We start from the raw sequence: 15,189 nt of genomic DNA, 5'->3' as shown, positions 1-15,189 counted from the left end.
CTCTCCCGGCCTTTGCCGTGTGGGCTGCCAATATTGTTCCCGCAGCCGGACCTGGGCACCCCCAGGAGTCCTTCTCCGTGTCGGCTCCAAAACCTCGAACCCGCTGCCGCTTATTTGTCGATGTAGGATCGTTGTTGAAAGATTTATTCTTCCTTTGTTGCTCTTGGAAATGCAGACAATACTCTGGTATCACAGCACACAGCTCTCAGGATCGCGCTGTTTCCTGACGCGGGCGCTCCAGACCCGTCGCCATTTTGAATCTGACTCCAATATTCTTTGATACTATTTTTCATGATGTCTTAATTTTTATTACATTTTCTAGTTTTGTTAGCTAATGAACAGAAATGCAATTGACTTTTGTATACTAATCTTAAATCTAGCTACCTTTTCTCAGCTCTCCTATTACAGTATTTTTAATATTTTATTTGTAGATTCTGTAAATAGTAAGTTTATTTCTGCTTTTCAATTCTCACACCTTTAATTTCTTTTCCTTGCTCTTACGTTAACTAAGATCAACAATGTTGGGGAAATATTTGCTGTAACCTTTTATCAGGTAAATTAGTTATCTAATTAAATTATGAATGTACGTTGAGTCTTATTACAAATGTTTCCTTTGAAATGGTCATGTTTTTCTTCTTTAAAATATTAATATAGATTTTTTTTTAATTAAACCATCACTGTATTCTTGGGGAAAACCCAACTTGGTCATAATGTATTATCTGTTTATATACACAGTTGGATCCAATTTGCTAATATTTTGTTTAAGGTTTTATATCTATATTAGTAAGTGAAATTGATAGTTTTCCTTTCTCATAATGTCTGGGTCAGGTTTTATTAAAGTATACAGAGTACACTTAGAATAAATTTTTATTAATGTCCTCTTTTGAGGGGTGGGAGGAAAGTTGTAAGTTTAAGATGAACGTTTGGTAGAACTCATCTGTGAAATCATCTGGGTCTGGTGTTGTCCTTGAGTAAGATTTTGAGTAATTTTCTTTTGAGTAAGATTTTAAGTAACTGAGCTATTGCTTCACTTTCTTAAATAATGACAGGACAATTCAAATTTTCTATTTATTCCTAAGACAGGTTAGTGAAACTATATGTTTCTAGGAAAAGAAATTTTGTCCATGTTAACTAAATTTTTCAGATTTATTAGTATACAGTTGGTAGTATTCTTTTATCTTTTAATCTTTATTCTTTTAATCTCTATCTATGACTATATTCCCTTTTTCATATGTAATATTACTACTGTCTTCTCTGTTTCTTTCTTAATTTTGCCAAAGATTTATTTTTTGGTCTTTTCAAAGATCCAAATGTTGTCCTTGTTGATCTCTTTTTATAACCTTTGCATTTTATTCAGTTGATTTTCACTCTTAGTATTATCTTTCTACTTCATTTGGGTTTATTCTGTTAGAGTTCCTTTCCTGAAATTTTAAGTTGGATATGCAGCTCTTTAATTTTTTGCCTTTCTTCTTTCCTAATATAAATATTAAACTTCTGCTGAAGCACACTTTCACTGCATCCCACAAGTTTTGACAAGTTGTATTTTCATTATCATTTGGTTCTATGAATTAAAAAATTTTTTTCTCATTAGGACTTATTCTTTAACCCATGAGTTATTTAGAAGCATATGATTTAATTTCCAAGTATATGTATTTAATCTTATTGTTATTGACTTTTAACAATTGTGTATTATTAGAAAACATAATCTGCATTAAAACTTATTGAGACTTGTTTACTTCATGGCCTAGTACAATATCTATTTTGGTAAATGTTACACATTTGCTTCAGAAAATGTATATTCTCTAATTGTTGGGTGCAGAATTGTGTATGTGTCCACCAGGATAAGTTGTTAATTGTGTTGTTAAAATCATTTATTATCCCTGTTTTTGTTTTTTTCTTTGCTTCACATATTGATAATTGAGAGAAGTATATTAATCTCCCACTATGATGGTGAATTTGCCAATTTCTCCATGTAATTTTGTCAATTTTGTATATATATTTTTGAGGTTATTAATTGCATACATGTTTAAAATTATTACATGTATTACATTCAAATGTGCTTATTGTAAATAGTAGATAGCTAGATTTTAAAAATTCAATTTGGCGATATATCTTTAAACAGGTATTTTTAAATCATTTACTCGTAATTATTTCTATATTTGGATTTGTTTCTACCATCTAAGTTTATTATTTCAATTTGTCCTGCCATTTATATGTTTCTTTTTAATTCTTTCCTACTTTAAAAATCTAATATATTTATATTCTTTTCCAGCACCCTTTCATGTACCCATGTTCTTACTCCCTTCCAAATGCTTATCATATGGATATTATCTCCAATTTTAATTCTGGGTGCCATGGTTTGAATGTCCCCCCAAGCTCATGTTGGAGCTTAATTCCCCATATGGTATTTGAAAGGCAGGACTTTTAAGAGGTGATTGAACCACGATGGCTATGCTGTCATAAATGAATTCATTATTCATGTATTAATGGGTTAATGAATGAATAGGCTACCACAGGCGTGGCACTAGGGGCTTTAGAAGGAGCAAAAGAAGTACGTTAGCGCACTCTTGATCAGCCTCTTCCCATGTGATACCCTGTGTCACCATGGGACTCTGTATAGAGTCCCCACCAAGAAGAAGACTCTCACCAGATGTGTTCCCTGGACCTTGGACTTCCCAGCCTCCAAAACTGTAAGAAATAAATTTTGTTTATTTATAAATTATCCAGTTTCAGGTATTCTGTTATAAGCAACAGAAAATGGACTAGTACATTGGGTTATTATGAATATACTTTCTCCTCTTCTTCTTTGGTCTTTTTTTTTTTTTTCTATAAGATACCAACAAACTTTAACAAGGAATTTAGAAACTCTTGTTGCACATGGCTCTTCATAGAATCTCCTGGATTTCTTTTCCTCCTATTTAAGTGCTTCCACCAAGTGTTTTAAGTGTAGGACCCTTGTGGCAAATCCTCTGAGGCCTTGTATACAAGGAGTCTTCAAAAGCTTCAAGAAAAGATTCACATTATCTTCTAATTCTATTTTTCCACAAACTTTTTGAAGCACCCTCAAATTTGAAAACATTTTTATTGTTCCATTTCATATGAATGACAATTTGGATGGATATAAAATTTTAAGTCTATGGTTCTTTTTCCTTTAATGCATTTAAAATATTACTCCACTTATTTTTGTATCCAATGTTGCTGCTAAAAAGTGAGATGTCAATGTGATTCTTGTCCGCTTTTTTACACGATTTGCTCTTTCTGAGAGCTTTTAGAAATTTTTCTTTATTTTTTATATTCTTAAATTTCATTATGTCCATTTTTCAGTTTTCCTTATTCCTCCTATTTAGTAGTCTATCATCTGTTTAAAACTGAGGACTTTCTTATTTCTTTAATTCTCATGAATTTACCTCCATTATTTCTTAAAAGATTGTGTCCTCCCCCTTTTTATTTTTCTGAGACTCCTATTACATGGATTTTGATACTTTTAACTCAATGTATCTTAACTTTTCAATTTTCGATTTCTTTATCCTCTTCTGTTTCCTTCTGTATAAATTTCTACAATCTGATCATCTAGTTTTTTAATCCATTCTTCAGCTGTACCCACTGTACTATTTATCCCATATGACTGCATTCTATATTTCAACTATTATATTTTTCATATCTAAGTGGTTCTACTTGGTTCTGTTTTATCATTTCATATTCTTGCTTCATATTATTAACATCTTCCCTTATATCTTCTAGTATGTTAACTTTATTGATTTTTAAATTCTTGGACTGCCTATTCTAAACTTTCTTCTTTTAATGGTATTTGAAACATGGCCTGTGAGCTCATATTCCCCAGGAAACATGCTCCTCAGGAGAGCAAGGCATGGTTCTAAGTCCAGTACAAGGCCTTAGCCCCAGAAGCTCTAGAATAAGAACCCTGAGCACCAAAAATTTGCCCCATCAAACAACTCTTCAGTTCAGGGTTTCACTTTTATCAACCATCTCCTCCCAGGAGAAACAGTCTTAGGCACAGGCAATCCTAAAGTATACTAAAAGACTAACCCACCAGTCCTAGGGTTTGAAGACCAAACAAGTAGAAAAGGAATGCCTAAAATCAGTCAATTCCCACCCATTTTCCTTAGCTTCTCACTCAAGCAGGGATTCAATGCTGCTCTGATTTTATTGCTTAATAAAAGCCTTTCGAACAAAAATGTATACAAGGGTACTTCAAAAATTTTGTGGAAAAATAGAATTGAAAGCAAATATAAATCTTTACATGAAACTTTTTGAAGTATCCTTGTATTACATTAGTATAAATTCTGTGGAAAAAGTAGACTAGAAATACAAAGAAAAGAATGAATAATCTAAAGTTTCTGTTAAAGAAGAACTTGTTCATAAATTTTTAAAAATGGATAAGATTGGGCTGGCCTGGTGGCGCACTGCTATAGTGCGCTGCTTGGGAAGCGCGGCGGCGCTCCCGCCGAGGGTTCGGATCCCACATGCAGACCGGTTCCCGCTCACTGGCTGAGCGAGGCATGGGAGCAACGCCGAGGGTTGCGGTCCCGTTGCCGGTCCCGGTCCGGTACGGGGGCGACACTGAGGGTTGCGATCCGTTGCCGGACACGGAAAAAGACAAAAAAAAAAAAAAAAAAAAAAAAAATGGATAAGATTGATGTCCTATACAGGTAAAAATCCTATATTAGTTTTATTTTTAATTAACAATATTTACAATATATGGGAAGTTATATCTTTTGTAATCCTTTGTAATATATGGAAATTATATCCTTTGTAATTAATTAAATTTATGATGAAAAATTGTAATGTTCAAACTAAAAATATCTGAGGAGATGCACCATTTTTCAAAATTATTTTTGGAATAACCCAAGCATAAATGTTGAACAGACTGTTCAAAAAAACACCTCTCTCTCTTTCCAGTCTACATAACCAGCAATTCTAGACTTTCTTCTGTCTTACGACATTTTTCCAGTCACCTGAAAAAGTTTTGATTCCTCTTACTCTCTCTTACCTAACACTTTTACTTAGTTGCAAAATTGTGTTGATTTTCTTTCTAATGTCTTCTTTCTCCCCTTTTCTCTGTTCCCACTCATTGTCCTAGTTCCAGTGTTCATTATCTCACCCCAGTCCTACTTCAGGTCTCCAACTTCTGCTTGCCATCATGCAAATCATACCACACACCGTATCCAGGTTACTGTTTTTGAAGTTCTGTCTGGCCTGGCCAACAGTACATCCATCAACCCACTAAGTGATAGAACTGATCTGCAAAGAGTCTCAGACACTTGCCACTTGTTCCCCATCTGCTCCAATGTCCATGCTGTTTCCATTTAGCTCCTGATTCTGGGTTCATCTCACCATTAAGACCCTGCTTCTACCCTTGGCCATGACCTGTGTATATGGCTCTCTTCAAGACCTCCCATTCAAATTTATCCCTTGGGCTCTTCCAGCTTCAAACTACTTCAGGCAGGGTACTCCATTAAAATAGGAGTTCTTCCCACAGAATCTAGCCACTTGCTCTAGCCCACAGGCCTCACCCAAGTTCACCCACATCATCCTACAAGAGTTGAAGGCATAAAAGAGAAAACTCCCACAAACATAGTTGTGATCATGGTACTTTAGTGCCTTTCAGTAGTAACCCATTGCCAAATGAGCCAAATATAAAGTCTTAGTTAAGGTCTAGAGCAAAACAGCTCTAACCTGCCTTTTTGGCTTAATTTTCCACTACTCCCCCATTTGCCTTCTATGGCTCTAGAAAATGAGAACTATTAACTATTCTGTGAATACACTTCCTATTTTTTTCTGTCTCAATGCCTTGGCGAAATTATTTCTATGTAGAATTCCTCTCCTTCTTAGCCTGACTTCAACATTAATTTCCATTTTTACCTAGTCTTTTAGAGCCAGATCACACATTACCTCCACCTTTAAGTACTATTTGTAAGCCCATAAAGGGAATAATAGCTCTCTTCTTGGAAATTTAGTAGTAGTAGTACTACATTTACATCCTTGTGGATTTTTCTTTCTCTGCCTGTGTTTTTGTTTTAAGCCTGTTACTTAAGCTGTGGGCAATCTGTGGGCAGGGACTGTACCAGACTGATCCTTGTGTCCACCACAGAACACAGTAATTATTCAATAAATACTTGTTAAGTTATTGAATATATATAAGTAATTTAATATTGAATAAATCCCCACATTTCCTGGCTCATGAGCTTTTCCCTAACACAATTTTTTTATTAAAAAGCTTCATTAAAAAGGGACTGAAAAGCATTTCATATACATGAAATAATTCAAAATTTAAGAATAACTATATATAGTAAAATAAAGGCAACAGTCTGAACATATTCAGGATGAAAATATACAGAAGGAAAAGAATAATAGCCAATTATTGGTTAGGCATCAGAACATTTCCATCCTCTTATGTAGAGTGTATATGTTAAGGTTAAAGGTCAAAAGCTAATGACCAAAGCCTGAATAACAAGTTGTAATTTAATGAACAAGGGCCCTGTCCACATGTTAGGAAAGATTGTTCTGACATTAGATCCTACATCTTGATTACAAGTGCCTTTGCAAAGTGTGACTATAATGCAAAGTACACACTGAAACTTTTGGTAATTATTCAAGAGGAATGATTGTGTTTTATTCATCTTTGTACCCCTACAGTGCCTGTTGGATTAAAATCAAAAGATGCTTGTTAAAATCAATATAGACATTTAAATAACTGTTGTCCCATTTAAAATAAGCCACCTTGCAAGACTGATGCCCTATAACAATAATATCTTCCATTTCAAAGAGCATACAATCGTTCTTCACTACCTATGAAATGAAGTTAAAACTCTTTTACCTGGGATTAAAGTCCCCTCACAATTTATTTTTCTTTTTTAGTTTCACAATTTTTCTTTCCTTTTCTAGTCTTACTTACCATTTTTTCCTTCAAGTATCATATCTTCCAGTCAAAACATTTTTTGATTTCTTTTATTTTTTTAAAATATTTTGGTGCTGGCCAGTACCAAACGCTTGACTTTTGAGTTACAAGGCTGTGCTCTAACCAACTGAGCTAACTGGCCAGTCCTCTGCCAGTCAGATTGAACATCCTGATTTCACACTTGCTTGCCTCTATACCTCCGTCAAGCAAGTCATTTGGCAATTTTCATGTCATTTATCATTTTCTTCCTTGCATTATATCTTATATACACAGCTTGTTTTCCTTACAAGATTGCAAGTTCCTTATGTCAGAGATCATGTCTTATATGTCTTTAATTATATTTTATTACATAGCACAGAGCCTGCCTGGCATATGGTAGACACACAAAAAGAAATGTGTTGAAGGAACTACTTAATGTATGAATAATACCAATAAAACTCAAAACTATCTTTTGACAAGCCATAGAAGAAAAGTGATATCCTTAATATATAGAAGTGGTTTTTAAATATAAGTGGGCATAAGAAATACCTGGGAAACTTGTTAAAAATGTAAATTCTTGGTGTTAGTTATCACTAGGGGACTCAAAGAAATATTAAATGATCTAACAAGAAGCAATTATCTCCTGAACCACTGTGGACACAGGATAGAATAACAAAAGGAAGAAACAGATATGAGAGAATAATAGGCACACTCCTGTCAATGGGAGTCATCACCAAACTCTTTCTTTGAAGGAAATGCATTTCTTGGGTGTTTTTCCTTATATCTAACTTTTAACTTTTGAAATCAGGATGACAATATGTGTTTATTTGAAATTCCACTCACTTAAATGTGTGTTTCAGATATGTACCATGTTTCAAAATGCACCATACATAGGCTAAGCCACAGAAACCTTTTCTCCAATAAAGCTCTTTGATATAACCACAACTTTTTTTGAAGTTCTTACAACAAGAAAATGGAGGGGACACGCTTGGGTGGGAGGGGGGGAGGGAAGAGGGAGGGAGGTTTCGGTGATGGGACACAATAATCAACTACATTGTATATTGACAAAATAAAAATAATAAATAAATAAATAAATAAAAAGCTCTTTGAAAAAACTGTTACTATGTGTTAGGGATTGCAAAAGACAAGTCTGGCTATACAGTAGCAAGGCACTGAGAGAACTATTATGTTTTTTTAGATTATCTCAAACAGAGGATATGAAGTAAGACTTCAAGTGGTTCAGAAGAAAAGAGTTATTATTGCCTTTCAGAAGTTTGTAAAATGCCAGTATTCTAAATTTCATACACTGATCTCCTTAGGATAGTCCAATATAGTACACAATATCTGTCACTTCTCTATGCTCTTGGCAAAGATTTCATAGAGACAAATGTTACAGAGGCTCAAAAATGGAGACTTCTGGAAAAATGACCAAAGCTAGAAATAAAGTTGTACTAATTAGAAAACAAATAATTAGATGGCCAAACCCGAATGGTGTGTGATGCTGAAAAGGGATAAATTTCTAAGGCATACCATCTGTTTTACATTTTTTATTTTGCTGTAAAGATCTACTCAGTACAGTTTTGCAATGATCTAGCTGCTAACTCATTTGCACAATTACTTTAGGCCAGAAATAATTATTGCACAGATCCTTTGAGAGATCAACACATTCATAGAAGAGGACAGATATAATACATTTTTGAGTAAAGACTATTTTTTTAGCCCTTAGAGAAAAAAATGTTATTCAAAGAAATTAGCAATTGTCAAAGGAAAATTAGAGAATTTAAAAGGAGAGTGATACCACTATATATTTATGGTATCTAAACTTATCTGGGCCTCTTCTAAATGTTGTAGTGCCTAAAGGCATATTGCTGGGGCTTCTTCTCCCTATCTGGATTTTCTTCCTAATTTATCTCTTCAGCCCAATAGTTTTACATGAGTTCTACATCTCAAATTTATATCTCCATCTCAGTCTTCTCAGTTCCAGACTCATACATTCAGTTATCTGTTTGATAACTCCACTTAAATGGCACATAGGCATTTAAAACTCATCATATCTAATACACAACTCCTGAGTCACCACTCCTGCCCCAGAAAAAAAAAAAAATCTGTTTCTCTTACAGCCTTCTGCATCTCAGTAAATGACACTACCATCCAACCAAGTTGTTAGAGCACAATCTACATGTCATCCTTGATTCCTCCCTTATCCTCATTTCTCATCTAATCTGTTATCGAATACTGTCAAGTGTACCTATAAAAATATATCTCACGTGTATTTTTCTGTCTCTATTGCTACTACCCTATCCAAGCCACTATCATTTCTCAACACTACTTCAATATCTAATTCCCTATTTCTAAGCCATTCCCTGCTCAACAGCCAGAGTGATCTTTTAAGAATATAATAATGTTAACTTGTATTTAAAATGTAATTATGTCATGTATCCCCAATACCTAATACAGTGTCCAGCAAATAACAGATCTGCAATTTTTGTCACAGATGAATACTGCTTAATAATATTCCCATGTGTCTCTAGTAATCTCCAATTTCAGTTCTCAGACATTTTCTGAGATACTTACAGACCTATTCATTTACTGAATTATTCACTCACTCAGCAATTGTTTATTGAGTATTTTATTAATTGGGATTAGGCTCAGTTGCATATTTTACAGTGCCTTAAAGATGACAGAATTTTGTTTTCTGCTCTTATAAAAAAGTCTGGGAGTGGGCAGCAAGGGTCGGATGGCAGCTCTGTGAGCTACAAGTCCTGGTTCCTTGCACCTTGTTGCTCTGCCATCCCCAGTTTTATGGATTCAACTTTATGGTCCAATACGGCTACTCAAACTGCAGTCATCACATCTGCATTCCAGTCACCAGGAAAGAGGAAGGCCATGAGGAACACCATATCCAATCCATTTAAGGGACACTTCCCAGAAATTGCACACACTTCAAATACAGCCTTTTAACTGGATACCAATGTTTCCGGCTAAAAGTCAGGAACTTTATTACCATGGAAGAAAAAGAGGATAAATGTTGAGAGGTAAGTAGCAGCCTCTTCCAAAGTTCCTACTGTGACTAGGTAATGTTCTGGGTGCAGGGATACAAAGATCAGTAAGACACAGGGTCTGTGCTTGAGGAATTTAGTCTAACGGTGGAAAGCAATACGTAAATAAGTATCTACTTAAGATTTCAAATGAGTAACAGCCACTGTTTGGAGACCTTGAGTCCAAAGATTCAAGGACTTTTGAGTCCCTAAAGATTTGCCGCATCCACACAGTTGAAAGAGAAGTGAATGGTTGCAGTGCTTTACATTACTCAAGTATTCGGGTTGCTTCAAAATTCCACAGCTTTAATAATGGACATTTTCAGCTCTGTTCTACTGGACGTAAAACCTTCATTTAAACTCTATAAATATATATAAACAACTGTGGTAACAGCTGTAACAGTTTGAATATGCCCATTTCAGAAATATGTCAACACTCAAAAATTTTTTAACTTGTCAGAAGATGAAACTAATAGACTGTTTTTTTTTTTTTTCGTGACCGGTAACGGGATCACAACCCTCGGTGTCGCGCCCGTACCACGACCAGCAACAGGATCGCAACCCTCGGTGTCGCGCCTGCACCGCACTCAACCAGTGAGCGGACCAGTCTCTATATGGGATCCAAACCCTCGGCGGGAGCGCTGCCGCACTCCCAAGCCCACACTCTACCGAGTGCGCCACCAGGCCGGCCCGTAATAGACTGTTTTAAGAAGACTATTTACAAAACTACAAGGTCAAATTTTTAAAAAATAAGCAATGGTAGCATGTCAGAAAGCAAGGGGAAAAAAAGTACTACTGTAACTTACTGTTAACCACTGGTTATCCAGTAGTTCCTTAGCTGTGATTCTGTGAGCAGGATCTACTTTCATAAGTTGTTTCAAAACACTTTTAGCTGCAAAGAAGGGAAAATCCTGAAAATCTTATCCTAATTACAATTAAAATCATATATTTCCCAATTTATTTAGGATTAGGTCTGTATAACATGGAGAAAAATGTCAAGTATACAATAAAAATCATAAGAATAAATGCCTAATAAAGACTAGAGCCTATAGTGAAGTTTTATTGCCTGGATTATCTAGTTTAATAGTACATACTAAACATTAGCTAGATGAACAGCAAATTCCTCTTTAATTTTTACTATGTATTTTCCGTTTTTGTGGAAGTTTTGACTATGAACAATCACAGTGAAGGTATCAGTGTTTCCACAAATTAATAGTGTTTATTTCCACAAGTAAATTTATGACTAAACAGAGATTTAAAACATTTGAATTACTGGCCAACTTTCTTATATTACTTGCATGTGCTTTAGTAAATAATAACAAATCTATACTTACCACAATCACTTATGGAATCCCAAACTGGATTTTCAAAACGTAGTTCTCCCTTTCTTATTAACTCAAAAAGCTTCTCTTCTGAGCTTGCCAGAAAGGGTGGCTCTCCACATAATCTACAACAAAGGCAATGATTTTAAATTTTTAGAAAAATAATAAAAATAAGGCTCTTAAAAATTAAGTTTCTATAGGACTTGGAAGTAGTGGTGCTTCATATTTAAGTAAAGGATAGGAAGAGATGGGTACCTTTCTGGATGCAGAAATGGAAGCCATAGGGTTTTTCAAGATCAGTGCTAGGTTCCTGACTCCACAATAAAAGAAATGACCAAGTTGAGGAAGTATACATGTATACATTGAAACCTCTAGATTTGCAAATGACCCAAGCTCTTCGAGGTGGGGAAACATTAAGCTTAAGTGGGGTTAGAATACAGGAAAGCGAGTTTAAGCACACAATAACAGCAGCAGCTAATAGGGGAGATACACTTTGGTGTGAGCAAAGTAAGGTAATGCCTTATGATATATAATACGAACTGGACTTAGAGAAAATACAATGAGTTATCAGAATCTAGTGAGAGTTACCAAAGTCTAATGACCATGTAAGAGTTTTACCCATGGTTAAATACTATACAAATGTTAGTAATAATAAAAATGAACCAAGAATAACTCGGGGAATTTCTATAGGCTCTAAGTCAAAGCCAAAAAGCCATTAAAATGGCCACAACTCTTCAAAAATGGTATATAAAGTGAAGATGGTCTAGATGAGGAAAATCAGGTGATGATTTGACCCTTCAGTCTGAAAGGATGAAGACTGAGTACACATAACGGCCAGCATCAGTAAAACCATGAGCAGTGTGTACAAAGTAAACAGGGCTTGTTCCCACGTTCTATAACACAGGAACTATGTGCCCTTAAAATCCTGTAATAGAACATAGCAAGCACATGGCAAGCCTATGAAACCACTGCTTCAACAGGCGATCTAGGCCAAAACTACAAGAACATGCTTAAAAGTTGAGTTCAATTTTTCTTATTACATTCTCAACAAACGTTAGTCATCATCGTTATTGTCAACCCAACATCTGAGGGCAGTGCTGTAGACAATAACCAGATTTGCCCAATGACAACCAGACAGAAGGTGAAGCTAGACTCTTCCCAGAGGCCACTCTGTGTGTGCATTCTTCAACTTTCAGAATTATATTTTTCCATTTCATTATTGAAAGAATAAAATGGCATAATTTCATTACACTTTCCCAAATTGCAGGTCTAGCCTGTACATAAGTATAATAATCTCTGAGCCTTTTAACAGTTACATTTTTACTGATTTTCTTTATATTTTTACGTTTAAAAATTTGATTCATAAACATTTTCTGAATGAGTCAAAACTTGATAAATATTTTTCATGATAATAAACATGATGATGATAATGACAACAATAATGATGACTTTCTCAGGGAAAAAAGTGCTTTCATCCTAGTAGTTTGTCAAACTAGGCTGGACAATAGACCTCTTCATTTGTAAATAGGTTTTTATTAAGAGATCACTATTTACCAAATTGTTCTGCAAACTCTTATTTTCATAATGTTTATTTCCCCAGCTCATTCTGACCCTCCTCTCTCTCATCTTACTTGCCTTGCTATTGTTGAGTATTGAAATCAATCTTTAAAAAAAAAAAAGCCACAAAAAAACAAAAAATCCAGAAAAATGGTCTTATGGACAATTATTATCTATTATAACAAGTACAGGCCGGCAAAAGCCCAGCTCATCAAGCCTGTTATCAACCAGTGATATGCACATCCACCAATTTCTTAGCTGCCCCTGCACTGCCTGAGTAGCATGCAACCATAGCTTAAGGGCTATATTTAAACATCTCCACTTTTTTCTGTCTGTTGCAATTTTACTTACACAATATGTATCTATTGGTTGGTCAATCAGTAGCATACAAATTTTATGACAACAATTTTCTGCACATACAGAAAAGGGAATTCAAGATGAAAAATGCCTTTAAAGTCATCTATTATTTTCTATTGCACTCATAGAAATCAAAACAATAGAAGATATTAACCATAAAGAGCATTTGTTTATTTTAATTTCATCTTGAGAAAGTATGTTATCATTGTCCAATTAAGCAGAAATAAAACAGAGGTAACCAATAAACAAACAAACAAGCAAAACCCTGAAGAAGGTACTATGTTTGTGCTCTGGTGAAGGAAATTCTCTATAACGCCACTGGGCTCAGACAGATTAATGATAGGCACTGATTAGCTAAGTAAGAGTCTACTGTAAAGAAAAGAAGACGTCATTATGATGATATGCAGCCAAACTCTGAAACAGAAAAATTAAAATTATATCTTTAAGAAAAAGAAAGATCTTTAAGATATGTAATACATTGACTTTCCTCAACATGAAATTCAAACTAAGAAGGCAACAAAAACCACATGAATTGTGTATTATTAGATTATACATATTATGTTTGACTTGCATTATCTAGAAAGTCTTGAGATTATAAAAGACTAATTTAAAATAGTTATATTTGAAAACTAAAGCTCAAAATTTTTGTACTATGATTCCAATCAGCACAAAACAATGATCAAAAACTTTGTGAATACATTTATACTTTACAAAATCTAGGCAATGATGTGTGTTGACCAGCTGAGTTATAGCTATAAACACATCATCCGATTTCTACTGCCTGTGTATTCCATTTCACAGAACTGTGAAAATGTACTACTGTGATGTCAATATTTAGAAATAATCTGGAAGAGGTAGTACATGGTGAAATCCTCAACATGACCATAAAACTAATGTTGCCTCAACATAAAAATGTTCATATACCAACAGGTGAACAATGGTCACTAACTTTTCAGAACACCTCTTAGACAATTCACTTTAATTCAACTTAACAAACATCGAGCACTGAATAAGTGCCTACTACCGTACCAGGTACCAGGGATGCAAAGATGAATAATCTAAGATACCTGTCTTTCATGGAACTTAGAACAAGGAAAACAGATACAATATATGTAATGCTATAATATTACAATGTTATAATTTAGTTTTTAAAAAGTGTTATGAGAACACATAAAGGCGAACAATTAATTTCATCAAATTTACACATGTACAAACCTTCCTAGTTAAATATTCCTATTTTATTATTTTCTTATTCAATATTACTGTTTTGCAAACATATTTGTATGCTGCCTTAAAATCCTCTGTGGAGTGTAGAAAAGTATACACATAATAAATGCAGTAACTCTACTCAGGTAGGGTAGGAGTTAGGGAAATAGAAGGCTTTAATGTTTGAGCTGGGCGCACCCAGGAGAGGTTCATAGAAAAGAAAAAGAACACATACAGACCCACTGACCCCCCAGAGGCATGCAATACAGGGTGTGTTTGAGTAATGAAGAGTGGCCTAGAGTCACCACAGCATGGGATAGGTGTAGGGAAACACACATCCACCCAAGGTTGGAATGGCATGCTGGAATCAGATCATGAAAGGCTTGCTATGCCATGCCATGCCATGCCAGGATGTTCTGATATTTTTCTGTAGTAAGGGATAATTATCAGAGGTTTTTAATTGGGAAGGTAGTATGATTGGATTTGTGATTTAAAAAGACAACCCTGACAACAGTGTAAAGGATGAACTAGAGAGAGTGACCAGAGGCAGGGAGAACAGTCAGAAAGACCCCTGTAATATTCTAGTAAAGAGATCATGAGGAGAAATGATACAGGAGAAGAGAAATCAAAAAATAGTGAGGACACTTCAAAGGAAAAATGAACAAAACACTGGGTTTGATTTGAATCTTGAGAGTGAGAGAGAAGTAAGAGTAAGAATGAGGTTTTCAGTAGTATTAAGAGAATTGTGAACTACAGAATACTTTTAGATCTTGAATGAACCTCCACCTGCTTAGCACCCACTTCCCACATA

General features: G+C 34.8%; 1 protein-coding gene across 1 annotated transcript in view; it reads right to left on the bottom strand.

Annotated features, from left to right (window-relative positions):
• Nucleotides 1-9,585: 9,585 nt before the first annotated feature.
• Nucleotides 9,586-15,189, bottom strand: part of LOC103581199 (serine/threonine-protein kinase 33-like) — a 27,360-nt gene continuing 21,756 nt past the window's right edge. The window contains exons 5-7 of the mRNA XM_008563088.1: nucleotides 11,271-11,383; nucleotides 10,743-10,828; nucleotides 9,586-9,893 (exon numbers count right to left, since the gene is read on the bottom strand). Of these exons, the coding sequence (XP_008561310.1) occupies nucleotides 9,810-9,893; nucleotides 10,743-10,828; nucleotides 11,271-11,383 (283 nt within the window). The 3' untranslated portion in view covers nucleotides 9,586-9,809. The remainder of the gene's footprint in view (nucleotides 9,894-10,742; nucleotides 10,829-11,270; nucleotides 11,384-15,189) is intronic.

Source organism: Galeopterus variegatus, unplaced genomic scaffold, assembly GCF_000696425.1.
Source record: "Galeopterus variegatus unplaced genomic scaffold, G_variegatus-3.0.2 Scaffold12539, whole genome shotgun sequence".
Classification (NCBI taxonomy): Eukaryota; Metazoa; Chordata; class Mammalia; order Dermoptera; family Cynocephalidae; genus Galeopterus; species Galeopterus variegatus.
Note: the sequence above shows the minus strand (reverse complement) of the source record. Positions and strands in the feature narration are given on the sequence as shown.